Source organism: Pelophylax lessonae, assembly GCF_965119305.1.
Source record: "Pelophylax lessonae genome assembly, chromosome: 7".
Classification (NCBI taxonomy): domain Eukaryota; kingdom Metazoa; phylum Chordata; class Amphibia; order Anura; family Ranidae; genus Pelophylax; species Pelophylax lessonae.
In genome coordinates this window covers 233840822-233853492 of record NC_138774.1, presented here as the reverse complement: position 1 = coordinate 233853492, position 12671 = coordinate 233840822, and the positions used below count along the sequence as shown (strand labels likewise).

Sequence of the window (12671 nt, the reverse complement as noted above, 5' to 3'; positions counted from 1 at the left end):
CCAGTGCCATCTCCATTGCCGCCTTGGGATTTCAATTTGGTGCTTTCGGTCCTCCAGAAACCTCCCTTTGGGAGTCTTCAGGAGATTCTTTTGCTTACGTTGTCTCGGATTTTCATTTGAAGATATTGTGTTGCCTTCCCAGTGTCACAAGCCTAAACACCTGCAGGAAATTGCATTGAATGCCTTGGATGTGGTCCGGGCATTTAGGGTATACTTGACAGCTATGGAGTCTCTTAGGATGTCCGACTCCCTATTTGTGCTCATGGATGGGCCTTCGGAAAGGGTTGTCCATTTCCTCTCCGACCATTTCAAGATGGATCAGAAAGATCAGGCCTAATCCATCAGGGTTCGGGTCCCTCTTTTCCCTGTCAAGGCGCACACTACTCGGGTGCTTAGTGCCTCCTGGGTCTTTTGTCAGAAGTCAGTGACGCAGGTTTGCAAGGCCGCCACCTGGTTGCCGGTACACACTTTCACAAAGTCTTATAAACTGTATGTGTTGGCATCTGTGGATGCTTCTTTTGGCAGCAAACTTTTGCAGGCTGCTGGTTAAGAAGACCTGATCCTCTGAGGGTGTAATATTTTTTTTTTTTTTTTTAAGCTGTGCTCCAGTTGTTTTGGTTGTGCTCCTGTTTCCTGGTTGACTACTGTTTAGCCTTTTGGAGTTTTCATTGCTGTTCCCACACCTCATATTTAACACTGCTTTGGGACTTCCCAATGGTTAAGAAGATCAGAAGCTGTGTTTGTCAATGAACAAAAGAGAAAATGGGATTTTTGACTCGCAGTAAAATCCATTTCTCTGATGTTCATTGACAGACACAGCACCCACCCCTCTGTGGAGTTGTAATTCTTCTGGCCTGGTAAGAAAACGGAGTACCTATAACAGAGAGAGGGAGTTTAACCCCTGGGACTGCCTATAGGCGTAGCCAGATTTCTTTGTCTGCCTAGTGTTTTACGCCTGTAGGGGGCAGTATATCCCAATGGTTATGCAGATCAGGAGCTGTGTCCGTCAATGAACAGCAGAGAAATTTAGTTTTACAGCAAGTCAAAAATTACATTTTTCTATGGTTCATTGAAAGACGCAGCTCCATATAATTCTTGACCATTGGGTTATTCTGCCCCCTACAGGAGTAAAACACTAGGCAGAAAAAAGCTGTACCACGCCTATGGGGCCGTCCTTGCAGGCATACACTCACACACTCTGCTATAGCCTACAGTTTTTCTGCCTAGTTTAGGAGTAGGACCCATTTCCCTGCTGGGCCTTCCATCTTAGCAGTTTTTTTTTCTGGAACCTTTTTGTTAGGTGGATCAGGCAGACGGTCGTTCAGGCTTATTCACTGAAGGGCCAGGTTCTGCCTTTCCCTGTGAAGGCGCATTCTACTTGTCCGCTGAGTGCTTCTTGGGCTTTTCGCCATCAGGCATCAGTGATACAAGTTTGCAAGGCGGCAACTTGGTCGTCTGTGCACACGTTCAAAAAATTATACAAAGTAGATGTGTTGACATATTTGGATACTTCTTTTGACCGCAAAGTTTTGCAGGCAGCGGTTTGAAAGAGACTTTGTTTCTTTGAGGGCGTTTGTCCAGGTGATCTTCTGTTCCTGGTTGAGCTCTATATTCTCTGGTTGGCTAAAGTTTTAAACTTGTTAGGAGTTACGTTCTTTTTCTGCATTGTTTACCCACCACTGATGCAAATACTGCTTTGGGATGTCCCAGTGGTCAAGAATTATATGGAGCTGTGTCTGTCAAACGATAGAGAAAACTGGATTTCTCTTACATCCTCTGACAGTCGCCGCCCATTGTTAGCCTTCACTTATTGGTAATGGCACCCTCTGCAGGAGCAGGCTAGGCAGTTAAAATGTTAACAAAAGCCTTTACACATAACACACATCTAGTGGGCTGTTTCTCAGCTATTACCCATCAGCCACTAGGAGCTGCTCTTCAGTTTTATGCTGCCTAGCGTTCGAAGTCTTTTCAAAAGTCTGACTCCCTGTTTGTCCTTCCTGAGGGTCCTCGGAAGATGCGGCTGCGTCCGCGGCAACCATTTCTTACTGGATCAGACAGATGATTGTTCAGGCCTATTCAAACAAGGTTCAGGTTCCTCCTTTCCCTGTCAGGGCTCATTCTACTAGCGCTGTCAGTGCCTCTTGGGCATTTCGTCATCAGGCTTCTGTGGCTCAGGTGTGCAAAGCGGCGACCTGGTCGTCTGTGCAACCTTTCACAAGATTTTATACACTTGACGTGATGGCATCCTCGGATGCTTCCTTTGGCCGCAAAGTTTTGCGCGTGGCGGTTGTTTTCCAGAGACGCGTTTCTCTTCTTGGGGTGCGTTTGTCCAGGGTTGGCTTCTGTTTAGCTTTTGTTGCCCTGTTGGCTGTTTTTTTCGATTCTGGCCTGGTTGCACGTTGCCTTTTCTTTGGTTGCGTCTTCCCACCCCCTCAAACCTGCACTGCTTTGGGACATTCTACTAGTGAAGGTTAACTGAACGGGCAGCGACTGTCAGGGGACTCAAGAGAAAATAATTTTACGGTAAGTTCTTAGTATACACATACATACACACACACCCACACACACACACACATTCCCAAAACCCTCCCCTGCACTTAAAAGCATTCAAAAACACCAAAATCTGCATTTTTCAATGCTTTTTATTATTTTTTTAATTTAAAATGGCACCAATGACATACGGGTAAACTGGAAGTGATGTCAGTTCATCGTTTCCGAGTTACTGCTATGGAGACCCGATCAAAGCTGATCCTGTCCAAAGGCTGGTTGCTCGGGTCCCTCGGTGTGTTGGGAGAGCCCGAGCGAGCCACGGAAGGTGGCGGGACTTTCCATTCCGCTGCATGTAAAAGCAATCGAGCGGCTAGTTAGCAACGCAGATTGCTCTTACAAGCGAACCATCCAACGGCTCTAAATAATGGCACTAGGACGATGCTGGCAGCCACAGGCATCCTCCCAGCACAACTACTTGAAGTCAAGCGATGTGCCAAAATCTTAACTGACAAATACATCATGACAACATAAGTGCTAGCTCAGCAATTGTAGTTGTGATTCCAAATATTTTTTTTTTTTTTTTTACGCATCAAACAGCATTGAGAAAACCTGTACCCAAAAGTTTGTTCCCAAACCCACATCACAAGACACTGCAACACGCAACATCAGCAGCATGTTCCAATTACTGACTGTGAGCCGCTCTGTGACATCAGTGCAATGTCTAGCTCACCAATACAGAATCTCTCTTGTAACCTCCACACGATTTTTAAATCTGAAAATGCAGCTCCTATACATTGGCATTTCATCATTCAAAGTTCATCTAAAGAAACTATTTGTTTTGGATATGGTGGGCAAGAGTTAGAAATTAAAACCTGCTTTTTATTGCCATCTGTGTCCCTGCTGCTAGGATAGGTGGAGAAGGAGGGGTGAGGGTGAAGATATAGGTGGGGGTTTAGAGATAGGTGGAAGGGGGGGTGTTTATCTGGGGGGGGGGGGGGGGGGCGGGGAGTTGTGGGTGCAAAAGCAGGGAGTGTTAATATTTCTCCTATACATGCCTCTCGTTCTTTTAAAGTCTAACTTATAGTGAAATGTAGTCAAAATTTACACCATAAGCAATAAAAAATTAAATAAGCAACTCAACCATGTTTACAGCTAACTTTAAGAACAAGATGAACAATTATACCCACACCCCCAAGAGATAAGTAAAAGGCTTACCTTAATGATAGCAGTGGTGGCATCTGTTTTTAAAGTGGGCTGGTGCCTCATCAGTTCATCAACAGCACTGCCCAGGTTAGAGGCTGTATCGCCTGCAGGAGACCGGAGAGAGGTCAAAGCTGGAAGAGACCACGGGCCTCTTAATCCCTCAGCTAGAGACCTGAAGAGCACTATTCTAATCTGCACTACAGGTCTCTTCAGCAGGGGTTAGAGGTGGTTTAGAGAGTATGGGGAAATACCAAGGATTGATCATTCAGGCTAAAGACTGAGCCTTGGATAGCTACAAAAGGGAAAGTTTTGCACTGCTATATCAAAAAGTTAATATTCATTGTAGATTTAATATATATATATATATATATATATATATATATATATATATATATATATATATATATATATATATATATATATATATATATATATATATATATATATATATATATATATATATATATATATGTATATATGATGTTAGGAGACCAAATATTTCACTGCGGTGCAAAACAACCTGCCTGTGAGAAAATCGTTAACAAGGTCTTTTTAAAAGTAAAAGGAACATGTCAACATAGAAACAAGGGGGGTGCCATTGCATATACTGTCCTGACACCTCACTGGCTTTATGCTTGTTCTGGGTCAATCACTCCGCAAGCAATTAGGCAAAACAAGCATGCACCAGTCCCGAAGCTGGCATCACTGAAGAAAAAAAAAAAAGCAGTAGCAGCAATGGAAGGTCCAGTGCTTCAATCTTAACAGGTTTCCTTTTTTTTTTTATTTTATTATATATATATATATATATATATATATATATATATATATATATATATATATATATATATATATATAAATATTAAATAAAACAAGACACAGCAACTACGAAAGAACGGTTTGATAAGTGCAATATTTCTAGACCAGCTAAAACAGTTAAAGCAAACACCTTAATAAATGCAATGGTCACCTATCCATGCCCCCCATCTCTATCATTAACACAGTGGGGCTTCCAGGTATAGGGGAAAATGTTATCTACTCCATGTGACAGTGCTCAAGCCCGAGAATACAATTGCCAGTGCGAAGCACTATTACATGAGGGGTCAACACTGGAAATGAACCAAGGTGTATTCCTGTATGGTGTCAGAAAGGGAGAATGGGTAGGTGAGCCATCAGCAGACACTGTCACTTTGCCCTGAATGGGCACTTGACAGTCTCTCTAAGGCAAACACCACAGGGGACATTTATCATTAGGAAGCGGTCTAACTTCACATTGCATGGATGTAAATTAATCCCAACCAGTTGCTACTGGATATAACAATGTGTAGTTTACTGTTCCTTTAAACTAGTTCTGAAAAGAGAAAATTCTCTTTGCAGCATTAACTGTCAGAACGACTATGTTAAACTCAACACATTGTGGGAGATAAGCTTTAGATATCTGTGGAGGGGTCTACATGCTGTTGCCATTTAAGGGGCATCAATTACAATATAGCAATCTGTGAAGGCATAACTGAACAAGGCAAGGGCTTGAATTGGCATTATATATTGTGTGAAAAAACACCTCTGTCACGTTTTTACTGCAGTGAGGGGAGATTTATCAACACACACTTTTTATACAAAAAAAAGTCACCAGGACAGCAAAGGAAATTCAAAATTTAAACATGACATACAGAAATAAAAATCTAACAGAGGTTCTTCATCCTCCCACTATACCAAAAGCATTAACAGTTTTGCTTGGAGTTGGGATTTAGGTTGAATAAAGTTTTGGTGCATACCTAAAGGATCAGAGCTCCGCCGCCGCCGCATGGCAGGAAGGTAGTCCGGAGAAAGCAACACTTTAAATAACCTCTCAAAAGGTTGGCACTGCACAAACGACTGCAAACCCCGGGCATTCAGACACAATGCACTGAATACATTGGGGAGGGAACCTAGAACTTCCCGGGTAGCAGGAACCTGTTAAACAAAACATTTTAGTTTTAGACTATCCTTAGTATTAAGGAAATGGCCACATCAATTTTAGGAGAAAAAAAATGCAAAGACTTATTTTGTAATACTAAAAAACCAAGAAAAATTAATCCGAAGGCGTCTGTATATTTTTACTAGGGACATTAGAGTGCAAGCCTCTAGGAGGAAGAAATTAGCAAATAGTTTAAAGTTACCTAAAGAGCAGAAAACAATTTTGGTGACATATACAACTATAAACAAAACAAATAAAATGCCTAGCTGTGTTATGCAGTACATGCACACATGTATACTTGGCTCTCAAGAACTGCAAAATCATGAACACTTGTGTAGCAATTCAAAATACAAACAAATGCAAGAACTAAATTCTAAGTCCCCCACTTCCCTGGTATGGCAGTATACATACTTTTGATGACTATTGTGTCCAGCATGAATAATGAGAAATAGAATTGGGCCTTATTTATCTTATTTGCAACAGGAGAACTGTATTATTTAAACAAATTCAAACGTTCACCCTTAAAATTGTATTAACAAATAAGGGCTCATGACAGTTGTTCTCGTCAGTCTTTCCCTTTCAAACACCGCAGGTTCAAATGCATGAATTCAAATACAAAACTAGCATTTGACAAGAAAAATGCTGTTCGGCCTGCTCTGCCTGCAATTTAGGTGCACCTCGGCAGGATGCGTCACATCTGAAGAAACAGATCAAATGCAGCCTCTGGACCGTCAGAAACACTAATTTAATGAAGTCAATCTGATTACCAGCATTTGAGGTGCATGTGAAGAAAACACCAATCTACATGCGCCCCAATTCTAATTGTTGGCTAAGGAAAATAGAGGTATCTTAGCTGGGTATACTAGTAAAATTTTGCTGCACATTCATGGTTGTAAGGAGGATTGTTTCTCAAATCAGTGGACTAAAATCAACTTTAGTTTTCGACGGCAGTGAAAAAAAAAAATAGAAATAGCAGTTCAAGCATTCAAAATCGAATGCTTTAAAAAGGAAAAAAAAAAACTGGATTTTTGACTTCCCGTAAAATCCTTTTCTTTTAAGTTCTTTGACGGACACAGTCTCTGATGCATATCAGTAGGGTTATGCTGCCCCCTACAAGAGTAGGACACTAGACAGAAAAAAGTCCTGGCTATGCCTATGGGCAGTCCCAGGGGGTATAGCTTCTCTCTTCCTGCATAGGATGTCAGTTTTGTATCAAAGCAGTGTCAGAGAAATGAACCAACCCAACTCAAAGAGGGGCGGGTACTGCGTCCATCAATGAACTTAAAAGAAAAGGATTTTACGGTAAGTCAAAAATCCAGTTCTCCATCGTGCATTGATGGACGCAGTCTCTGATGCATATCAGTAGAGACGTTCCAAAGCAGTGCCATAAAATGAGGGGTGGGAACAGCAGAAAAATAAGTCCCCAAGGCTAAACTATAGCCAACCAGGCAACATAGGACTCATCAGAACAAAAGGAGGCTCACCTGAAAGAAAAAAAAAAAAAAAAACTTCAAGGAAGGCTGAGAAGCCCCCTTAAACAACAGCCTGCAAAACTTTGCAGCCAAAAGAGGCATCTGCAGATGCCAGCACATCCACCATATAACATTTTGTGAAGGTATGAACAGACGACCAGGTAGACGCCTTGCAAACCTAAAGCACAGATGCCCGATGGCGAAAAGCCCAGGAAGCACTAAGCGCCTGAGTAGAATGCACATTTATAGGGAAAGGAGGAACCTGACCCTTAATTGAATAAACCTGCACCATTGTCTGTCTGATCCATACATGTGAATAAGTCACACATGTGCAAGTCACAAGCAAGTCTCAAGTCTTAACCTTCAAGTCTCAAGCAAGTCCCAAGTTACTGTGGCAAAAAGAAAGCAAATCGAGTCCCTACTAGAAGTCAAGTCATTAATATTGGTCAAGTCACAAATCAAGTCAAAATACTGATCTACCCCAATTAGCACCTTTAAATCAGTTAAAAGTCAGTGGTCAGCAAAGGTTTTGTTTTATTTTCAACATTAACAAAACTGCTTAAACAGCCAGTGTCCTAAAAAAATCAGAACACACTGAGGTGTGTTAAGTAAATGTGGTGTCAGAAACATAACAGGCAAATTAATTTTGCTTTAACACATCTTGAGAGAATGCAAATATTTAATAACTTAAAAAAGTAAAGCCATTTCGAGTAATATGTCTCAAGTCAAAGTCAAGTCTCAAGTCATGAATACCAAGTCAAAGTCGAGTCGAGTCTTTTATTAATTTTAGTCAAACAAGTCTCAAGTCCTCAAACTGGTGACTTAAGTCTGACTCAAGTCATTTGAGTTGAGTCCCCAACCTCTGGTCTGAATAGTCACGGCAGATGCAGGCAGCCCGTTCTTTGGACCATCAGTGAGTACAAAGAGCGAATCAGATTTACGAAAAGACTCGGTAGTCTCCTAGTGCACCCTGATTGCACGAACCACGCCCAGAGTATGCAGTGCAAATTCCTTAGGATGTTTTGGCTTCGGACACAGAGGGTAACACGATGTCCTATTTACCGTATATACTCGAGTATAAGCCAAGGCATTTAATTTTACCACAAAAAAGTGGGAAAACGTATTGACTTAGGTATAAGCCTAGGGTGGGAAATGCAGCAGCAACTGGACCAAACTGGTCCACCACTAGATACAAAATGGGCTGCGGGCATGGTACAGGAGATGCAGGGCTGTGGGCACGGCACAGGAGATGGAACAGGCACGGCACAGGTGAGGGTACAGGCACGGCACAGGTGATGCCGTGCTGCGGGCATGGTACAGGAGAATGTACTGTACCATGCCCACAGCACTGAATGAGGAAATGCAGGGGCTGCGGAGGAGTCTCACTTACCTGTCGGTGAGGCACCTTACATTTAAAGATGGCGCCGCCGGGCGCCAACCCGTACTGCGCATGCACCGCCGATGCTCGGGAAAGCATGTACACGTTCGGCTATTCCCGGGCAGACGGCGCATGCGCGGTGAAGTGTTAGTACCGGGCGGCGCCATTTTTGCTGAAATAGTCGGCTTATACTCGAGTATATATAGCAAGTAAAAACTGGAAACCACCTTCGGAAGGAAGGACGGAACCCGGACGAAGTACCACTTTATCCCTGTAAACCATAAGATAGGGAGAACGACTGGACAACGCCGCCAGTTCCGACACCCTGCGTGCAGAAGTAATAGCCACCAAGAATGCCACCTTAACCTCCCGAATACTTTCAAAAAGGTTTCTGAAGAACCGACAGCACCAAATTAAGGTCCCAAAGTTGTAGCTGAGGTCGCACTGGAGGTGCCAAATGTCATGCCCCCTGGATGAAGTTAAGCACCAGGGAATGGGTGGCTAATGGCCTTTAGAAGCAAATTGAAAAGGCCGAAACCTGAGCCTTGACCAACTTGCCCAACTTTTGAAGGAAGGCCAAAATCCGGGCCACCGAGTAAGCACGAGGGGGAGCCCCAAGGGACTCACATCATGCAATATATGACTTCCATGTACGATGATAAATCTTCCTAGAAGTCGCTTTCTTTGCTTTAAGCAAATTGGGAAATCAGTGAATCAGACAATCACATATCCTTCAGCACCTGGCTTTCAACAGTCAAGCCATCAAAGCCAGCGACCGCAAAGCAGGATGAAAGATTGGCCTCAGAGGAAGCCTCCAAGGAGCATCTGCGACTAGCCTGACCAGGTCGACATACCAAGCTCAGTGAGGCCAGTCCAGAGCCACAAGAATGACCGAAATTCCCTTCCACCTCGATCCTGCAAAGTCATCTTGGCAGCAACTTGAGAGGGGGAAAGGCATACATCAGCTGATACTGACCCCACGGGGCATCCAGCTCGTCTACGGCATCTGCCTGAGGGTCCCAGGAGCCAGCCAAAAACCTCTGCACTTTTCTGTTTAACTGAGACGCCAACAGATCCACATCTGGAGTGCCCAAAAGAAGGCACAACTGCCAGAAAACCTCCAGAAAGACCATTCCTCTGCATCCGAGGCCTGTCGACAGATAATCCGCCTGCCGATTTTCCACTCCTGAAATGTGAACAGCGGAAAGAGCTGGAACAAAGCATTCGGCCCACCGAAGGATGCCTGCCACTTCCAAGGCCACAAGGACACTTTTGGTGCCGCCTTGGTGATGGACATAAGCCACGGCCGTGGCATTGTCAGATTTAAAGGGCACTGGACAACCCTGCAGGTGCTGGATCCAGTGGACTAGGCAAAGCCTGATCGCTCTCAGCTCCACCTGCCGAGAAACCCTCCCCATCCAGAGTGGCATCCGTGGTGACAATCGTCCAATACACAGAGAGGAAGGATTTTCCTAGCTTGAGCATCAGGAACTGAAGCCACCATACCAGGGACTCCCTGGTCGCCAAGCTCAGCTGGATCTGGTTGTCCGGGGAACTTGGATTCTTGTTCCATTTGAGAAGGATTTCCTTCTGGAGGATCCTCGTGTGGAATTGAGCGAAGGAGACCGACTCGAAGCACTACACCATCAGTCCCAGAACTCTCATACAGGTGAGAAGGGACAAACATTTGCTGGACAGCAACAGCTGAACCGCAGTCTAGAGTTTTTGAAGTTCTTCCGGATGAAAAAAACACCCTGGTTGAGGATGAGTCCAAGGTCAGGCCCAGATAGTCCAGTCTCATGGAAGAGACCAAGGATGACTTCTGAAGGTTCAAAATCCACCCAAACTCCTGCAAAGTTTTTATTGTGATCTCCAAATTTATTACCAGCACCGTAGGAGACTCTGCACATAGAAGCAGATCGCACAGGTAACCCAGGACCGATATCCCCAGCTGCCGCAAAACAGAACCGGGCCCGGAGCCAACAATTTTGTGAAGACCCGAGGAGCAGAGGCGAGACCAAAGGGTAATGCCACAAACTGATAGTGATCCTCTGCCGTTGGTGTCCCACACATATTGGGATGTGAAGGTAGGTATCTTTCATGTCTATGGAGGCCAGGAAATCCCCTTGATGTAGGGAAGCCATCCACCGTGCGAACGGATTCCATCTTGAATTTCTGAACTTGCACAAAGCAATTCAGTGCCTACAGGTCCAGGATCGGACGCATCTTGCCTTCCTTCCTGGGGACCATATACCGGTTTGGATAAAAACCCTGAAAACATTCGACGCACTGAACTATTACACCCTGTTGTACCAGGTCCTGAACTGCCCCAAAGAGCCTGTAAGCGATCCAGGGACAGTCGCACATTGGAAGGGAAAAACCTTACCGGTGGTACGGATCGAAACCCGATCTTGTAACCGGCCCGTATGACCTCCCGAACCCATTTGTCTTGTATCCAGGACAGCCACAGGTTCGGAAACCAGCAAAGCTGTCCCCCCCACAACAGATATGGGTGATGGTGCACCTTCAGGCCGAGGTGGCCTTGTCCTCAGTGGAGGATTCCACCGTCACCGTTTTCTCTTACGTCCTCCGACAGTCGCCGCCCACTCACAAGTCTTCACCAATGGGATGTCCCAAAGCAGTGTAGACATGAGGGGTGGGAGACGCAACCGTACAAAAGGCAACTCAGTACCCACATCAGAGAAAGGAACCTTACCATAGTAAGAGAACCAACTGGGCAACAGGAAAACGCGCTCAACAGGAGCAACAACCCAGGAAAAAACAAGTAACCCAGGGGTAAAACACCCCAATAACCAAGGGCCCAAAAAAAAAAAAAAAACAAGGGTCCCTAAGAAACTGCCGTACTGAGAACTTTACGGCCAAAGGAGGCATCGGCCGATGCCTGAACATCCACCTTATAAAATTTTGAGAAGGTGTGAACGGACGACCAAGTCGCCGCCTTACACACCTGGGCCACAGAAGCCTGATGACTGTAATCCCAAGACGTACTCAAAGATCTGGTAGAGTGCGCCTACACAGGGAAGGGAGGAACCTTCCCCTTCAAGGCATAGGCTTGCTCAATGGTCTGTCTGATCCATTTGGCGATTGTCGCAGCCGACGCCGCCATGCCCTTCCGAGGTCCCTCAGGAAGGACAAAGAGGGAATCCGACTTGCGAAAGGATTTAGTGGACGACAGGTAAACCCTGATAGCCCGAACAACATCCAAAGAATGCAAGGCAACCTCCTTCGGATGCTTAGGCTTCGCGCAGAGCGAAGGCAAGACAATGTCTTCATTAAGGTGAAACTCCGAGATCCTTTTCGGAAGAAAGGATCGGTTAGGTCGCAAGACTACCTTATCCTTGTGAATCACCAGGTAGGGAGAGCTGCAGGACAAAGCCGCCAAAAAGAAATCGAAACCAAAAAGGCAACCTTTTAGCACAACAGAGACAACGAGATCTCCCTGATCTTTTCAAAGGGAGCCTAAGTTCAAGTCCCATGGAGGCAAAGGTTCCCTCCTAGGAGGGGCCAAATGTCGCACCCCCTGAACAAAGGTGCTAATCAATGAATTAGACGCCACAGGGCGTTGAAAGAGAACGGCCAGCGCAGAAATCTGACCCTTAATCGTGGCCAGCGCTGGTCCACTCCAGTTTGGAGGAAAGCCAACACTCTCGACAGAGTATGAGCGAGGGGAATACCCCCTGGACTCACACCAGGCAAAGTATGCATTCCAAGTACGGTAGTAAATTTTCCCTGAAGAGGCTTTTCTAGCATTGATCAAGGTGGGAATGACCTCAGGGGAGAGACCCCTATCCTTCAGGGCCTGGCTTTCAACAGCCAGGCCGTTAAAGCCAGCGACTGTAAAGCAGGATGGAATATCGGCCCTTGAGACAGAAGGTCTTCCCGAAGCGGCAGGCGCCACGGAGCGTCGACTGCCAGATTTACGAGGTCTGCGTACCAAGACCAGGGAGGCCAGTCCGGTGCCACCAGAATCACCGCATGCTGTTCCGAGGCTAATCTGCGAAGCAGCCTGGACAGTAGTTGAATCGGGGGAAAGGCATACATCAGACGATACTGATGCCAGGGCGCCACTAACGCGTCCGAGGCGTCCGCCCAAGGATCGCGCGTTCTTGCCACGAACCTTTCCACCTTGATGTTTAGACGAGACGCGAACAGG

General features: G+C 45.3%; 1 protein-coding gene across 1 annotated transcript in view; it reads right to left on the bottom strand.

Moving 5' to 3' along the window:
* The window catches only part of HUWE1 (HECT, UBA and WWE domain containing E3 ubiquitin protein ligase 1), a 484118-nt gene that overhangs the window by 384144 nt on the left and 87303 nt on the right, over positions 1 to 12671 (bottom strand). The window contains exons 19-20 of the mRNA XM_082264230.1: positions 5466 to 5643; positions 3706 to 3797 (exon numbers count right to left, since the gene is read on the bottom strand). Coding sequence (XP_082120356.1) covers positions 3706 to 3797; positions 5466 to 5643 — 270 coding nt within the window. The remainder of the gene's footprint in view (positions 1 to 3705; positions 3798 to 5465; positions 5644 to 12671) is intronic.